Raw genomic sequence first — 16,371 nt, 5'->3', positions numbered from 1 at the left:
AGTTCAATTCATTTGTATTTACATTACAAACAAAACAAACGAATCTCAGAAACACTTTTTGCTAACCTAATATTTGCTCTCCAGTAAAGAGTAACGTCTCCCCACTCGTGTTAAAAAGGGGGCAATCAAATGATGACATTAGCATGCCATTCCTGATCTCTCGCGAATCCAAACAAGCGAGAAAAGTCAACTAAATTACAAATTGGATTTAGCCAATCTCATTGATATTGGATCGTCTGAATACGTTCATTTGAATAATTCCTACCCACTCTCAGACTCATCAATGGGTGTCTATTTTATGAGTGCCATTTTTTAAAGAAATTTTAAAATATATAGCCATAGGGTTAATGAACTTTACGGTAACTCAACCGGCTTGATTCTTGGACGTATTCTCCAACAAAGACGACCCGAAGATGGGGACGGCGTATTCCTGTTTAATCGGAACACCTCGGCCATTTTCCATCGAAAACTACATCGAATATATACCAGTTTGTTCAGTAGAAGTAGTTCTTAAAAGGAAAATACTATTTTATGGTAGTGTTTTTACGTGTATTGTGTATTACCTATTTCAAATTGATTCCCAGTGAAGTGTATTATTGCACAAATACTTTAGAATCCTAAGAGTAAAATCCCAATGTTTAACTGCAAAATTGAAATTACTACGCGATCTTACTTGTAGCGTTTTTAAAGGTCAAGAATTTTGTCATTGCAAACCGTCCATATACATCCGAGGTTGTTTCAGATGGAACATGGCCTGGCAGCTCCGAATGGTACCTGTACTCACTGAAAATTAAACGTTCATTGTTTTGGTGCAGTGTGTAAAATGTGATATGGGTTTTCCTTATCACCCCCTGCATGTACTAACTCCCCGTTGTTTCGGGTAATGTACAATATAAAAATATTGCAAGGGCCATATGATTTTTCATTTGGAAAGATAAACATTTAACATACGAACGATTTTTCCGGCACAATATAATACACATTGAAATGAAAGAAACAATGGGCCAATTGTTCAGAAGTTTGTTAGATTTAATAATGTGATTTACGACATCGTTGTTAACTTTTTAACGTCATTTACTTGACGATGTGCTTATACATTTAAATGAAACAGGTATAGCTGAAACAGATGTCTCAAATTTTGTTAGCAAAACTGCATTTGGTTGTCCGGTTAGCGCAGTGGTTAGCGCACTCGCTTCTCACCAAGGCGACCCGGGTTCGATTCCCGGATCACCAAGCCGGACAAGTGGGTTTTCTCCGGGTTCATCGGTTTCCCCCACGACACAAGACCACACTCTCGCGCATAATCGTGCCAACGAGAGTGACTTAGTATAAGCTATCATAGCTTTCTTCACAATCGTTGTAAAATAAATAACGTTTAAACTAAAACTGCATTTCACAAGAGTATACGTTAAACTTCCACAGCAGCAAAGATCTTAAAGTTAAGTTTCGATAACGTTTACATTGTTGTTAACGTTAACAAACGTTTGAACAAACGATCCAATGCACTTTTGTTTCGGTAGCCTTTAAAACGTGCTCATGTTATGCACCAGTCAATTGTAACCACGCCCCCCAGGTCCGGGGGTATACCGGGGATAGCCGGGGAAAAGGGCCGTGTTTTTACTTTCCAGGTGGCCCCGCAGGGCCGGGTAACCGCAGTGGTTTTGTCTTAGCGCCAAATTTAGCGGAGATTGGGCCTTATATAGAGTCTCTGGGGTGCGGGGGCATTTGGCCGGGGTTTTACCATCAGTTCGTCCCCGCAGGGCGGGGATTTTACCCGAGATAGGCTGGACCAAAAGTCAAAGTCCCCGCTATTCCCCGGACCTGGGGGGGGGGGGGGCCTGGTTACCATTGACTGGTGTATTATCCCCATACATTGATCTAGTTGAACCATATTCGCATTCGAGTCTCCTAGACTTCTACGACTAACATCGACTAGATCCCTAGCGTTAAACACGTCGAATTGGATTTTATAATTGGTAATCCTATTGATATGTGGTCCCGAGGGCATTACTTTCTTGCGTCTCTATTAATACAGGACATGAAAATGACGTATGTTCAAGACACCATATGTTTGTATGACTTTAGGCCCAATTAGCGTGAAAATCAGCTCTAAAAGAACGTCTGAAATTAGATGAGGATAGTATTGAAACATCATGTAAAACCAATCAGCACGTCTTAAATTGTTAAAACTTGCTTTAAGTCTAGACAGATATGTTTTATTTGCAAATATCATTTGAATTAGACATAACGTATGCCGTACAGTCTTTTATTAATTTGAATGATAAATTCCCTTTTGTCCTGCATGATTGTACTGTGTCATCATCCCGTACATTTTTTAAATGAGCCTTTGAATCAGTATTTCGGTGTACATGTATTTATAAGAGTTGTAATAAATCGATCCTTGGACTTTGATAGCAGTCTCGGTTATGATTGAGACTGGTCATTTACGGTAGCCGGTAGTGCAACATAGTTAATGCATAACCTAGGCGTGTATCACTCCATTTATTGGAAAAAAAACCACACGATATTATGATTTTTCACATAATCTGTTTCTGTTGTCCAGCCGGTGGCAGTATGTGTCTCATTGAGTGTCTACTGGGCGTTAAAGCTGCACTCTCACGGATTGCCATGACAGTGTTGACGTTTTTTAGTTTTTGTCTCAGAATCAGCTGATTTCGGTATCAATGCCTTAAATGCAATCATTTAAGATAACTCACAATAAAAGAGACCTCAATTGTTGGGAAAACTGCTGAAAATTTCATTTTTCTTAAATCGTGATTAACGCTTTTAGCCATAGACTATCATTTTTCGATCGTAAATATGAAAAGTTGCGATCTGATCTTTTGTCAGCAGTCTTGTATCATGGGTTTCATGACATTTTACGCATTTTGGCTCACTTGAAGACAAAAAAAGTTGTCAAAACGGTCAATCTGTGAGAATGCAGCTTTAATTATACAAGCGTATTGCTTACCTTTTGACTCCGTTGTTCGGTCAGGTAGTTTTAATTACAGGGGCAGATTCAGGATTCGGCGTTAGAGTAGGTGCACTTTAGAAACTGATTAGAATGTAAACATGTTAGACGGGTTTGGGGGTCCTCCATTCAAAACAACTCGGCCATCTCCGGCAAGCTTCCAGATAGACAGATTGGGGTGTTCCGATTGGGGGGTCCTCACCAAAGAAATATTTGACTTCTTTTAGTCTGAAATGGTGCATTTTGGTGTAAATTATGCATAATTTCTCTACCATACTGACATGAAATGTTCACGATGATAATTTTAGAAGGGGTGGGTGGGGTGTTTGGGATGGGTGAAAGGGTGTGCCTGGTGTACCCCCTTCTCCTGAATCCTCTAGTGCATTATAATAGCCAAAGGAACATATACCATGAAGTCTATTTAGGTGTTATTACATTTAACCAAAAGCTAATAGCTATCACAACGTTATCGAAACAAAAAATAGCGGCATCAGTTCATCTTAAATGGATATAATATTATATGTCGTAACTCAAATTATAATATTAATTTCATTTATATCCATGTTCATGTGACATTAAGAACACAATTACATACCGAGAGGGATTTTTATACGCGATAATATTTTTGCTATTTTAATTTACAAATTCTTCACCAGCAAAACTTTTTAAGGATACCAATATGAGTCATTTTGCATGGGACTGCAGGAAAATATATTTAAAACTAAGGGTTAAATGCTTACTTATGATAAAATCCTAGACTGTGGCGTTTGAACGACGAGATGCATGAGACTTAAAGGGGTTCAGGTCTTAAACGCAGATCAAACTTATATGCATGTGCAACGGGTGCGATCTCATGACATTGAGCTGGTTATCGACATTGTAGACATAGGGCAGAGAAGGGGAGTAGAACTGCATACCGTTGAATAAACAGGAACAAAGCCACTTAATCGTTTGATGACCATAATAGTGTTTAAACAGTGAGTATACAGGCGTAAACAATGTCCCTGCTTAAGCCCTATTTTCGTTTAATGAGTGTAGTCATATTTGGTGGATTACATATACACGTCTTTAACCTTCTACCTGGGTATAAGGGCTTTAACCAAAACATTGTCTATTAATGTGATGGTATTGTTATAAAACACACATTACCTCATGAAGCCGAATATTTGAATCAATTTGTTTCTTACAAACACCCCAATTAACCACACTTTACCCAGAGTCGGTAACTTCAAATACTGTCGGTGGCGTTTGATCATGGCTTTTGAAACGTGTATAATTAACTTTGGATGATGTTTATGTACGGTGATCTTTGTTCTAGCTGCTTGTTGATACATTGTTTAGGCTTCATTTTGTTTTCAAGTAGAATCGGGAGTCGGTGCAATTGTTCGCTATTGCAATTGTTGGCTGAATTGTGATGACATTTTTAAGGGCTTCATTTGATTAATTTCTGAAATCACTCTCTTTACTGGAGGATTTATAGGCTCATTGAACGCGGATAGTAGCCCATATGAAATGAAATTATTGTTATTATTATACAGAGAAACCATATGAATTCCGAATTGCTTTACAATCAATATGGAAATGCATAAATAGTATCAAATCTGCAAAATGTGTTCTACAATGATGCAATATGTTATATCTAAAATATTTATAAACTGTATTCCTTTTCTCTTTGTTTTTCTTTTATTTACATTATTTGTAACTTGTAGTTGTTTTTTTTTAACTTGTTCTTTGCATCGGACTTATTCAGTCATATACAAAAAATAATGCATGTATTTATTATGTTATGTCGGTTATTTAAGGGCTTAATTAATCAGACAGGTCAAATGTGCATATGTCAATTACCATAATTAACTTTAGCAAAGAATAATAGCTACTAGTATATAATTGAAGAAAAATCTGTCAAGCCCGAATGAAAATTGAAACCAAAATGATCGTCTCTAAAATCTTGAATGTATTCCCAATCGCCTGTCAAATCCCGAATGAAATAAAACTCAACGTATCTTCTGTCTAATCCCATATGGGAATTTAAACCCAAAGTATCGTTTGTCTTATCCCGAATGGGAATTAAAACCCAAAGTATCGTTTGTCTTATCCCGAATGGGAATTTAAACCCAAAGTATCGTTTGTCTTATCCCGAATGAGAGTCAAATCCCAACATATCGCTTGTCTATTCTCAAATGAAATTAAAACCCAAAGTATCGTTTGTCTTATCCCGAATGAGAGTCAACCCCCAACATATCGCTTGTCTATTCTCAAATGAAATTAAAACCCAAAGTATCGTTTGTCTTATCCCGAATGAGAGTCAACCCCCAACATATCGCTTGTCTATTCTCAAATGAAATTAAAACCCAAAGTATCGTTTGTCTTATCCCGAATGAGAGTCAAATCCCAACATATCGCTTGTCTATTCTCGAATGAAATTAAAACCCAAAGTATCGTTTGTCTTATCCCGAATGAGAGTCAACCCCCAACATATCGCTTGTCTATTCTCAAATGAAATTAAAAACCAAAGTATCGTTTGTCTTATCCCGAATGAGAGTCAACCCCCAACATATCGCTTGTCTATTCTCAAATGAAATTAAAACCCAAAGTATCGTTTGTCTTATCCCGAATGAGAGTCAAATCCCAACATATCGCTTGTCTATTCTCGAATGAAATTAAAACCCAAAGTATCGTTTGTCTTATCCCGAATGAGAGTCAAATCCCAACATATTGCTTGTCTATTCTCGAATGAAATTAAAACCCAACGTATCGCCGGTCTAATCATAAGTCTTATCCCTAATAGGAATTAAAACCCAAAGTATCGCTTGTCTAATCCCAAATGGGAATTAAAACCAAAAGAATCGCTTGTCTAATCCCGAATGAGAACCCAAAGTATCTCTTGTCTAATCCTAAATGGGAATTTAAACCTAGTGTATAGCCTATCTTAACCCGAATGAGAAATGAGAACCCAAAGTATCGCCTGTCTTATCCCCAATGAGAAATAAGAACCCAAAGTATCGCCTGTCTTAACCCTAATGAGAAATAAGAACCCAAAGTATCGCCTGTCTTAACCCGAATGAGAAATAAGAACCCAAAGTATCGCTTGTCTAATCCCGAATGAGAAATGAGAACCCAAAGTATCGCCTGTCTAATCCCGAATGAGAATTGAGAACCCAAAGTATCGCTTGTCTAATCCCGAATGATAAATAAGAACCCAAAGTATCGCTTGTCTAATCCCGAATGAGAATTGAGAACCCAAAGTATCGCCTGTCTAATCCCGAATGCGAAATGAGAACCCAAAGTATCGCCTATCGAATACCGAATGGGAATTAAACCCCTAAATATCGCTTATCTTATCCCGAATGGGAATTAAAATCCAAAGTATCACTTATCTTATCCCGAATGAGAGTCGTGCCCCAAAATATCGCCTATCGAATACCGAATGAAATTGAACCCCAAAATATCGCTTGTCTAATCCCGAATGAAATTAAAACCAAAAGTATCGCATGTTTAATCCCGAATGAGAATTAAAACCCAAAGAATCGCCTGTCAAATCCAAAGTCTTATCCCGAATGAGAATCAAAACCTAAAGCATCGCCTTACTAATGACGAATGAGAATTAAAACTCAAAGCATCGCATCTCTAATCCCGAATGGAATTAAAACCCAAAGCATCGCTTGACTAATCACGAATGAGAATTAAAACCCACAGTATGGCCTATCTCAAGTCCTTAATGTAATTTCTGCAATACAATCTTCTTGTAAAATGTAAAGAAAAAATCGGTAAATCTATTTTGTATTCATAGGACAACTAGACATATCATTATAAACCAAGCATTACTATAAGGATCACCACACTTAACTATTAAGCCGCAATGATACATACAAGTTAAGTTAATTGTTATGAAGTACAAAAGAGGAAAAACACACACCAACCAAGACACAGTTAGACGAAATGACAGGGAAACGCCAAACGAACATACTATATATTGTGTCCTTAACTCTCATTTCGGAAATGTTTCCAGGTATGGACGTGAAAGCCGAATTCTACAGAGACCTATACTTCGAGAGGTACCGAGACCTTCCCCACCCCTCTTACCAACGCAGGGGATCCCTGCAGCTCTGGCAGTTTCTGGTTACCCTGCTGGACGATCCAACAAATGCTGCGTTCATTGCATGGACTGGAAGAGGACTGGAGTTCAAGCTTATTGAACCCGAAGAGGTATAATTAAGTTTTGTGTAGGTTTTTATTCATATTTATTTCGAAAAAAATGTATTCTCTTTTTTCCGCAGATATCAAAAACATAGGTTACAGTAGATTGTGTAATATCTATACTATAAACTCAGAAACGCATATCAACAAAAAACTTAAATGTTTGTTTTCATTTGTTTTTGTAAGACGAATTATGCGCATACTTTTTACCTCCAAAAGTATTAAGTGGTTTGTAAATAAAACTGTTATCTTGATATATTTCATGCTTATTAACTTGTGAAAGGTTGCAAGACGATGGGGAATACAGAAAAACAGACCAGCCATGAATTACGACAAACTAAGCCGGTCGCTCAGATACTATTATGAAAAAGGTATAATGCAAAAGGTTGCTGGAGAGAGATACGTATATAAGTTTGTTTGTGATCCTGAAGCATTGTTTTCTATGGCATTCCCCGATAACCATCGCCCAGTTTTGAAAACTGACCATTCGTCTACACATTCGCTAGCAGAGGGACTTTATCGCGAAACCAGTCAATCTCCGGAAGTGCAGCCAGCGTTTTCTTTACCGCCTTTGACGTCATCATTTGCTGCGTCATCACAAATTCCACCACTGCCTCCGATAAATGTATCGCCAACCGGAGGAACCAATATTTTTACCGCACCGGATCCTCATCGGTATCCGTACATGCAGGATGTACAGAAAATATACAACTCTGGACCATACATGGAGTCATGTGTATATTAGCAGATATAAAACATTGTTGTCGTACTGGCCCTAGTTTATCAAACTATCTTTAACGGATCTGGTTTAAGTTTTTTCTTATTTCATTTAGTCAAAATATTTATATATTTGTGATTTTACAAAGTAAAATATAATTGATAATTGCCATCTCTATACTAATTTCCTATTCAAGTCCAAACACGCTTTAAAAGATATTTCATAAAATATATATATAAAAACGTTTGCTGGATTTGATCTGATTCTGTTAAAAGGGACTTAAGATTGTTTGAGTAATTAGGGCCAGGATATGTCATTGCTTGAATTGGGCTGGGCGCCTTTTTTCAAGGAACTGAACTTTATATGAGCCTTTCCGGTGGAGTTATATTCTCTCATATTCTTTCACAACAAATTGGAAACCGTTGATTGTATGGTACATACGGATGAAGTACGTGATTGTTTAAAGCTGACAAATGTATGAATTCAACGCACTCGACGAACCATACGATCCGTAACAAGTGCATATATATGAATAAAACATGTGTGATTATCCTTAGTATAGATACCTTATCAAAGAAAAATGTTTGTTATTTTCGCAGTACATAATTTATTTGTTTGTTTTGTAAATAAAATTCAGTTTAATATGTCGCTTTGTTGTTTTACCAGTAAAGAGAGGCACCGCTTCTAAGAATGTATAGTAATAGCATATTGATAATTGTAGCGAACTACACATCTCTGAAAGTTTGAAATACGTCCAACATGTATATGCATACGATAATCGAATAGTATTGTTTTACTATACTTCGATGATTTGCAATAGTACTATTTCCAGTTCATCCTTTATATTTAAACTATATATACCGGTCACTGCATTGTATAGTTGTAATGCTGGTACATTTATGTATTAATATGTTATAAAAAAAACTGTTCTGTTCTATTAACGATTGCAAGCAAGCGCAAATGATTATCTATCAACTAAGGGCGACAACCGCTGAAATAACGCCAATGAAGTCTCCGACGATTTGTCCTGAAGTCATCCCAGAATTTTTATCAGCGCGTGTTTATTTACACACAAAACATAGACATTTTACTATAATTCAATAATATTAAAAGAAATGAATATAATGTATCGCCTATATGATTTGCATCGCCTTTCCATTAGAAGTACGATATCGACTTTAATTCGAGATCATAATTAATATAACATATTTAATACTCTACAATTCAAGCATTTTCGATACTTGTGCAAGCAGAACGCTTCACCATTTTATAACGGCTTCGAGGCGGTAACCATGTATTTGTAATCCGTCTTAGTTTTTGTTGTAACTTATGTAACACACGCTGGGTGTCTGTTAGGCATTAAACAGTTGTTTTTAATATACTAGGTTATCATAAAATAGTTGACTACTTGGCTGGTTCCTGTAGTTTCTATTTTACTATTTAAAATTATATTATAATACCAGCATTTGATGATCCGTTACCATGGTGACGTCTGGGCAACGGATAAAACGCTGATATTGTCTGCGTTTGTTCTCCTAATACTGTTCAAGTGTAGTTTAAAGTTGCAGAAGTTGTCGTTATCGTTGCTGTATCAGTCCATGTGAAAACCTCTACAAAAGTTTTGCCTGTTTACAAAAAGTCATCAATGAGTATGCGAGTGAAAAGCATCATGAATTATAATGTGAAAAGGTTTTACTTTACTATTAATACACAATGAGTTTAGTTCCATCTTTATAATATGACATGCACGAACATCATATTTATTCGTTTTACAACTTTAAACAATGGAAGTCTAACAATTTGTGAAAAAATGGCCAAACTGCGTCACTTATGCATAAGACATGTATCACATTATCAAGTTTCTTGGTAAGGTTCCATTTATATGGCATTTGCATAGAGATAACTCCAGCGTCAAGAGCGCACGGGTTCAGTAGGTTGCTTCCCTTCATTCACAGTACACCAGGCTACCTGAAATAACAATTATATGAACAATTTGTAATAGAGATTGTTCGGGTGAAATAAAAACACGTATAGCAGCGGACACGATTTGATTGTGGAGGACCCTAATGATCGTAAGTGCAAAACTGTCAGCCCATCCCCACAGCACCGGCTTTGGGGATATTCTATACTCTAAATTATAATTGTGACAATATTACAATCTACAGATGTATTTTTGCACGTCAAAATCCTGTCGTTCCCTTCCTCGCTCTTAATAATGGCCAGTGCAGTCAGCAAGATGTCGACCGCAGTTTATTATTCCCAAAAGCGTAGCAAAAGCCGTATTGAAGCAAAGAGGAGTTTCGGCAACCATACTGTATCGCTGTTGATGTCAACGTAGACGTTGAGATAGGTGATGGTGTGTTAAAATCACACACATATATATATATTCATAAACATGTATTTCAAATATTAACATGTACAATCTAACGTAAAACTATAACGCAATAAATGAACTTGATGTTAAGCAACAAGGGGACTCTTATTTTAAAACATGCTCCGGCGTAGCTCCACGTAAGCGCTTTAGACCTGCGCCCGATCATGATGTTCAGAAAATAGTATTTTAAAAAAGGAAAAATAATGCTTTCGAAACTAAAGTGAAAGGATGTTTATGCTTCAGGTAAGACTATTATTACAATTTGTTTTTAAATAAGCACATGTTCTAACGCGGGGTAATTTATGACTTTAAGATGCATACAGCGAAGACAACCATTTCGAGTGAAATATGAGCATAATGCTGCGGTGATGGAACGCTGGCGAGGGGTGGAGGTTATATGGAAAATGTTTTCGCTTTTGTCAAACGAACACTCGAACGTCGTAAAACATGGATTATTTGGGTAATTGAGGCAAAAAACTACCCGAACGTCGTTAAACATGGATGATTTTGATGTCCTGCATCCCTTGCGATGAAACATGGAAGTGTTATCAGTGAAATAACAAAATATTTATTTTCACTGCAAACTACGGATGAAATATCAACTTTATTAACTACTTTTATAATCAATTGTATTAACTTCCCATTGATAAACCCAAATACTTCACTTTTGAACCAGTAAATATTGCCCAAAATAATAATTCGATATTAAAAAGGGTTGCATATTGAACATAAATAAAGTTATTTTTGGAAATAATCATAACTTAAAGTGTATAAGAAAAAATATCATAGTTACGATTTTAAGCGTTTTCTTGAAGGTGAATGTTCGAAATTTGCTTGCGTACACAGACGAAATCAAATGCTTTGCAAACGAAATTTCGTGCTTTTCCCGAATGGTTGGGGAAAAGGCGACATTGTGGAGGACAAGCTGATTGAGCTGCAATAAATTCGTATACACTCTGCAGCAGGGATAAAACGATCTATCGAGGGTCAGCTGAGCGTGCAAACGAATTTGAAAACAGAAAGTGGAATGTCGCGTTTCTAATTTTGTAAAGTCATGGGATCCCACAAGGTCGTATCATATATTCTTAAGAACGCAAAAGTAAACAACTCAAATCAGTTATTTATGATCACATCTACAACGTATTTTATATCAATGAGAGTAATGGATCATATTGTACATCGTCAAAAGGTTTGTATTACGTTTTGTTCTACATTTATATATTATAATTTACACTAAAAATACAGTATTATTAAACCAAACAATTAAGAGCTAAAGTTCGCAATCGATCTTAATATGTTTACTTTCTTTTTAGAGACTAGATGCATGGGCAGGCAGATTCAGCGAAAAAGAAAGAGGTATTTTCATGCAAAAATTATATCATGCAATAGCGAATGCATAGTGTCATTCAGTTATTCATTTCGTGATATTGCTGTATATAGGGTGTTAAACAATGCGATATTTGAAGTTTAAAAATATCACCAAGAATTCCAATTTGATGAAAACCGCCTATTCCAAAGGCAAAAATACATTGAATACACTGTGATTCAAATTACTAACAAAATCGGATGTTATTACAATACGCTGCAAGTGTAGTTTCGATAAATTCTTGTTCAATTTATTTGCTTTTATCTCTGGTAAACCGTGCCCTTCTACCAGGTTACGAAGTGCTTCATTGGGCTTCAAAACTGCTATGATATTTTGTATTGCAGCTCGTCTGGAAGACGACGGATGGTTCACACCTGTATTGATTGGATGCGCTGCCACTCTTCTCGTTATAACAATTATCGTACTCTTGCGACGTCTCTGGAAGAGGTGTCACAACAACTCTAGCCAGCATTCCGTGCCATTCAAACCTCTGAAATCGATTGAAGTACAGGGTTATGTCGTGGTTCCTACGGTTAAAGTTTAGATTGTTCGAGGTGTTAGACGGGCGTTTCAATAAAGGATCTTGGTGGTTACTGAAATTATCTTAAATCTGTATAAACGGCACATTTTTTCCCCAACAATTCTGTGTTCATGTTTAATTCTGGCTAAAGTTCAATTCACCACACTGTGTACTAAAGTAATGAGACTATGCCACCACGATACTAGTAAATTGATTATCATCTTTATTGAAACGGCCTTGCAGCTATTAACCTTTTAAACACGCTGTGACATGATGACTTCCAGGGTAGCAGATTCATCTGCAAACTAGATGGTATAGCTATTTACATATCTGGGAACTAAGTGGAACAATAAAACTGATTAAGAATTAAGCTAATACTTGCGATAGCAAAATCGAATGACGTTTACGTTCGTATATCGTTTTCTTTACGGCGCGAGAGATGAATGTGTTATAATACATCTATATCGCAATATCAAATATTCTTGTTTGCACATAAACTTATAAACCAAAGAAAGCCCCGTAATAGCATTTCTGCTTAAGTGTAAATAGCAAGCTTGATTGTACATGTATGCTGAATAGTAACAGAGCTATCATGTGTATTTATTTTGTAAATACAACGCTGTGTAAACCTATAGAAAATCAAACATTTGATTAAAATACATGACATATATACAATTTGTTTTACGTTTATATCAAATTAATGTACATACTATGTTCTATTGGTTGGTTTGATGAATTGTATTTTTATTGTTCCTCTTTGTTTTTTAATTGGGATCTTATTTATGAAGCGTTTTGTGTGTATTGCACGTGCAAATATAATGTTTTCGGAGAACAGATTGTTTCGAAGCTTAGACGTTTTGTAGATGGATAGCAGTGTGTATTACGCTGAAAAATTTGCGATAGTATTACTACTAAGAGTTGTTCATAGTCCATGTGTACATTATAATACAACACAAAGATTCACAAACGTGTCAGTTTTAACACTAGTATTATTCAGTTTGAACACATTAAATTTTAGAGATTTTAGTTAAGAAATTTAATGACATGATTTTTGTTCTATTCCTTGTATGATCGATAAAGCTTCAAAAATAAATGTAAAAACTGTGACTGAAAAGTAAGATATACATAATTAAATTAACGTAAAGTTGTTGGAATTTAAATATTTCCTTTATTGCATATCGACAATATCAATATTGACTAAGACTTGATTTAGTTATGAAGTGCATTCAAAATGTGTAAGGTGTTTGCATGTCTAACCAATCAATAGAATACAAAAATTGAAATGTAATCGAGCTAGTTTGACTGACAACTTATGGCGTGCGAAGTGAAGCAGCAGGAATATAATTAATAATCGATTGAATTTAAATGTTTCTTAAACAGTGTTTGTGTTGTAATACTTTTCGCTTTTATAGTATGATACTGAACTTTTTATGTTATGTTACATGCATGTATATGCCGATGTTGCCAATAAATTTTGAACTTGATTGATGGATTTTATTTGATTGGATGATCGGCAATCCATTAATTTTACACATTGATTGATATACATATATTAAATTATTTTCGAAAATAAGTTTTTTTACGCGTTGGATCTTTCAATCATGCCTTCTGACTTGTTCATCTTGCTTTCTGACTTGTTCATCTTGCTTTTTGACTTCTTCACATTGCTTTCTGACTTGTTCATCTTGGTTTCTGACATGTTCATCTTGCTTTCTGAATTGTCCATATTGATTTCTGACTTGTTCATCTTGCTTTCTATCTGGCTTTTTGACTTGTTCATATTGCTTTCTGACTTGTTCATCTTGCTTTCTATCTTGCTTTTTGACTTGTTCATCTTGCGTTCTTTCTTGCATTCTGACTTGTTCATCTTGCTTTCTGACTTGTTCATCTTGCTTTCTGACTTTTTCATCTTGCTTTCTATCTTGCTTTCTGACGTGTTCATCTTGCTTTCTGACTTGTTCATCTTGCTTTTATCTTGCTTTTTAACTTGTTCATCTTGCTTTCTGACTTGTTCATCTTGCGTTCTTTCTTGCATTATTACTTGTTCATCTTGCTTTCTGACTTTTTCATCTTGCGTTCTATCTTGCTTTCTGACGTGTTCATCTTGCTTTCTATCTTGCTTTATTACTTGTTCATCTTGCGTTCTTTCTTGCATTATTACTTGTTCATCTTGCTTTCTGACTTTTTCATCTTGCGTTCTATGACTTGTTCATCTTGCTTTCTTTCTTGCTTTCTGACTTGTTCATGTTGCTTTCTTTCTTGCTTTCTGACTTGTTCATCTTGCTTTCTTTCTTGCTTTCTGACTTGTTCATCATGCTTTCTTTCTTGCTTTCTGACTTGTTCATCTTGCTTTCTATCTTGCTTTCTGACTTGTTAATCTTGCTATCTTTCTTGCTTTCTGACTTGTTCATCTTGCTTTCTTTCTTGCTTTCTGACTTGTTCATCTTGCTTTCTTTCTTGCTTTCTGACTTGTTCATCTTGCTTTCTATCTTCCTTTCTGACTTGTTATCTTGCTTTCTTACTTGTTCATCTTGCTTTCTTTCTTGCTTTCTGACTTGTTCATCTTGCTTTCTGACTTGTTCATCTTGCTTTCTGACTTGTTTATCTTGCTTTCTATCTTGCCTTCTGACGTGTTCATCTTGCGTTCTTTCTTGCATTATTACTTGTTCATATTGCTTTCTGACTTGTTCATCTTGCTTTCTTTCTTTCTTTCTGACTTGTTCATCTTGCTTTCTGACTTGTCCATATTGATTTCTGACTTGTCCATATTGATATCTGACTTGTTCATCTTGCTTTCTATCTTGCTTTTTGACTTGTTCATCTTGCGTTCTTTCTTGCATTCTGACTTGTTCATCTTGCTTTCTGACTTGTTTATCTTGCTTTCTGACTTTTTCATCTTGCTTTCTATCTTGCTTTCTGACGTGTTCATCTTGCTTTCTGACTTGTTCATCTTGCTTTCTATCTTGCTTTTTGACTTGTTCATCTTGCTTTCTGACTTGTTCATCTTGCGTTCTTTCTTGCATTATTACTTGTTCATCTTGCTTTCTGACTTTTTCATCTTGCGTTCTATCTTGCTTTCTGACGTGTTCATCTTGCTTTCTATCTTGCTTTCTGACTTGTTCATCTTGCTTTCTTTCTTGCTTTCTGACTTGTTCATTTTGCGTTCTTTCTTGCTTTCTTACTTGTTAATCTTGCTTTTTTTCTTGCTTTCAGACTTGTTCATCTTGCTTTCTATCTTGCTTTCTGACTTGTTCATCTTGCTTTCTATCTTGCTTTCTGACTTGTTCATCTTGCTTTCTATCTTGCTTTCTGACTTGTTCATCTTGCTTTCTTTCTTGCTTTCTGACTTGTTCATCTTGCTTTCTATCTTGCTTTCTGACTTGCTCATCTTGCTTTTAGACTTGTTCATCTTGCTTTTTACATGGTTCATATTGCTTTCTGACTTGTTCATCTTGCTTTCTTTCTTGCTTTCTGACTTGTTCATCTTGCTTTCTTACTTGCTTTCTGACTTGTTCATCTTGCTTTCTATCTTGCTTTCTGACTTGTTCATCTTGCTTTTAGACTTGTTCATCTTGCTTTCTGACTTGTTCATATTGCTTTCTGACTTGTTCATCCTGCCTTATGCAGAATGCAAGATGTAAAGGTCAGCAAGCAAGATGCAATTTTTCTTACACTAATTTTCCATACTTAAGAGTTGTAAGGTTAAAAGTCTTCATTATCTTGACATGGCTTATTTACCCTATATTTCAGCGACACTCGCATGCTGACGTTCGCAAACATCCGATCGTATATGCACGCACGCCACCCTATCAACCCTTTCACACAAACACACATACGCACGCACGCACAAACGCTTGCACGTGTACACGAGGCCCGAGTCAATTGCAATATAGATCTAAGCAATGTCTGATTTATGAATTAGTACAATTTCGGAAGTATGATAATCATGTACGCTTGCTGTGACAAATGAGTTTGTATCAAAATCCTTCAAAAAAGTCAAACAAATATGTCATCTTTGAGAGATGTGACATATTCGCGCGTATTCTTCACAGACATGTGAGAATTTCGCACGAATTCCTAACACTTATGACAAACTCGTTTAGTTGCATAACAAAGTTCAACAAATGTTTACGAACAGATAATGCATAGTATACTGATTTATAATAACTCCCATAACCCTGAAATGCTAAACTCTATATTTCTTCTTACAATTGATATCTTTTGA

General features: G+C 35.9%; 2 protein-coding genes and 1 long non-coding RNA gene across 3 annotated transcripts in view; 2 read left to right on the top strand and 1 right to left on the bottom strand.

Moving 5' to 3' along the window:
* Window positions 1–8,480, top strand: part of LOC128235324 (ETS translocation variant 1-like) — a 29,796-nt gene extending 21,316 nt beyond the window's left edge. Inside the window, exons 8-9 of the mRNA XM_052950138.1 lie at window positions 6,981–7,177; window positions 7,452–8,480. Of these exons, the coding sequence (XP_052806098.1) occupies window positions 6,981–7,177; window positions 7,452–7,913 (659 nt within the window). The 3' untranslated portion in view covers window positions 7,914–8,480. The remainder of the gene's footprint in view (window positions 1–6,980; window positions 7,178–7,451) is intronic.
* A 2,837-nt stretch (window positions 8,481–11,317) lies between these two features.
* LOC128234917 (uncharacterized) lies at window positions 11,318–13,630 on the top strand. Its single transcript, XR_008261067.1, has 3 exons — window positions 11,318–11,449; window positions 11,574–11,616; window positions 11,971–13,630. It is a non-coding gene; the product is annotated as an uncharacterized LOC128234917 (long non-coding RNA).
* A 714-nt stretch (window positions 13,631–14,344) lies between these two features.
* On the bottom strand, window positions 14,345–15,000 carry LOC128235853 (uncharacterized). The gene is made up of 2 exons (XM_052950644.1): window positions 14,810–15,000; window positions 14,345–14,696 (listed from the first exon to the last, which is right to left on the bottom strand). Exons 1-2 carry the CDS (start codon window positions 14,998–15,000, stop codon window positions 14,345–14,347), a joined length of 543 nt encoding a protein of 180 aa, XP_052806604.1.
* Between the last annotated feature and the right edge of the window lie 1,371 nt (window positions 15,001–16,371).

This window comes from Mya arenaria, chromosome 5 (assembly GCF_026914265.1).
Source record: "Mya arenaria isolate MELC-2E11 chromosome 5, ASM2691426v1".
Taxonomy (NCBI): domain Eukaryota; kingdom Metazoa; phylum Mollusca; class Bivalvia; order Myida; family Myidae; genus Mya; species Mya arenaria.
This window is presented reverse-complemented; position numbering and strand designations above follow the sequence as displayed.

Coding starts and splice junctions, on each gene's coding strand:
- LOC128235853 (XM_052950644.1), bottom strand. CDS start 15,000: ATGAACAAGTCAGAATGCAAGAAAGAACGCAAGATGAACAAGTCAAAA. Junction 14,697..14,809: donor TCAGAAAGCAATATGAACAA/GTAATAATGCAA, acceptor TGAACAAGTCAG/AAAGCAAGAAAGAAAGCAAG.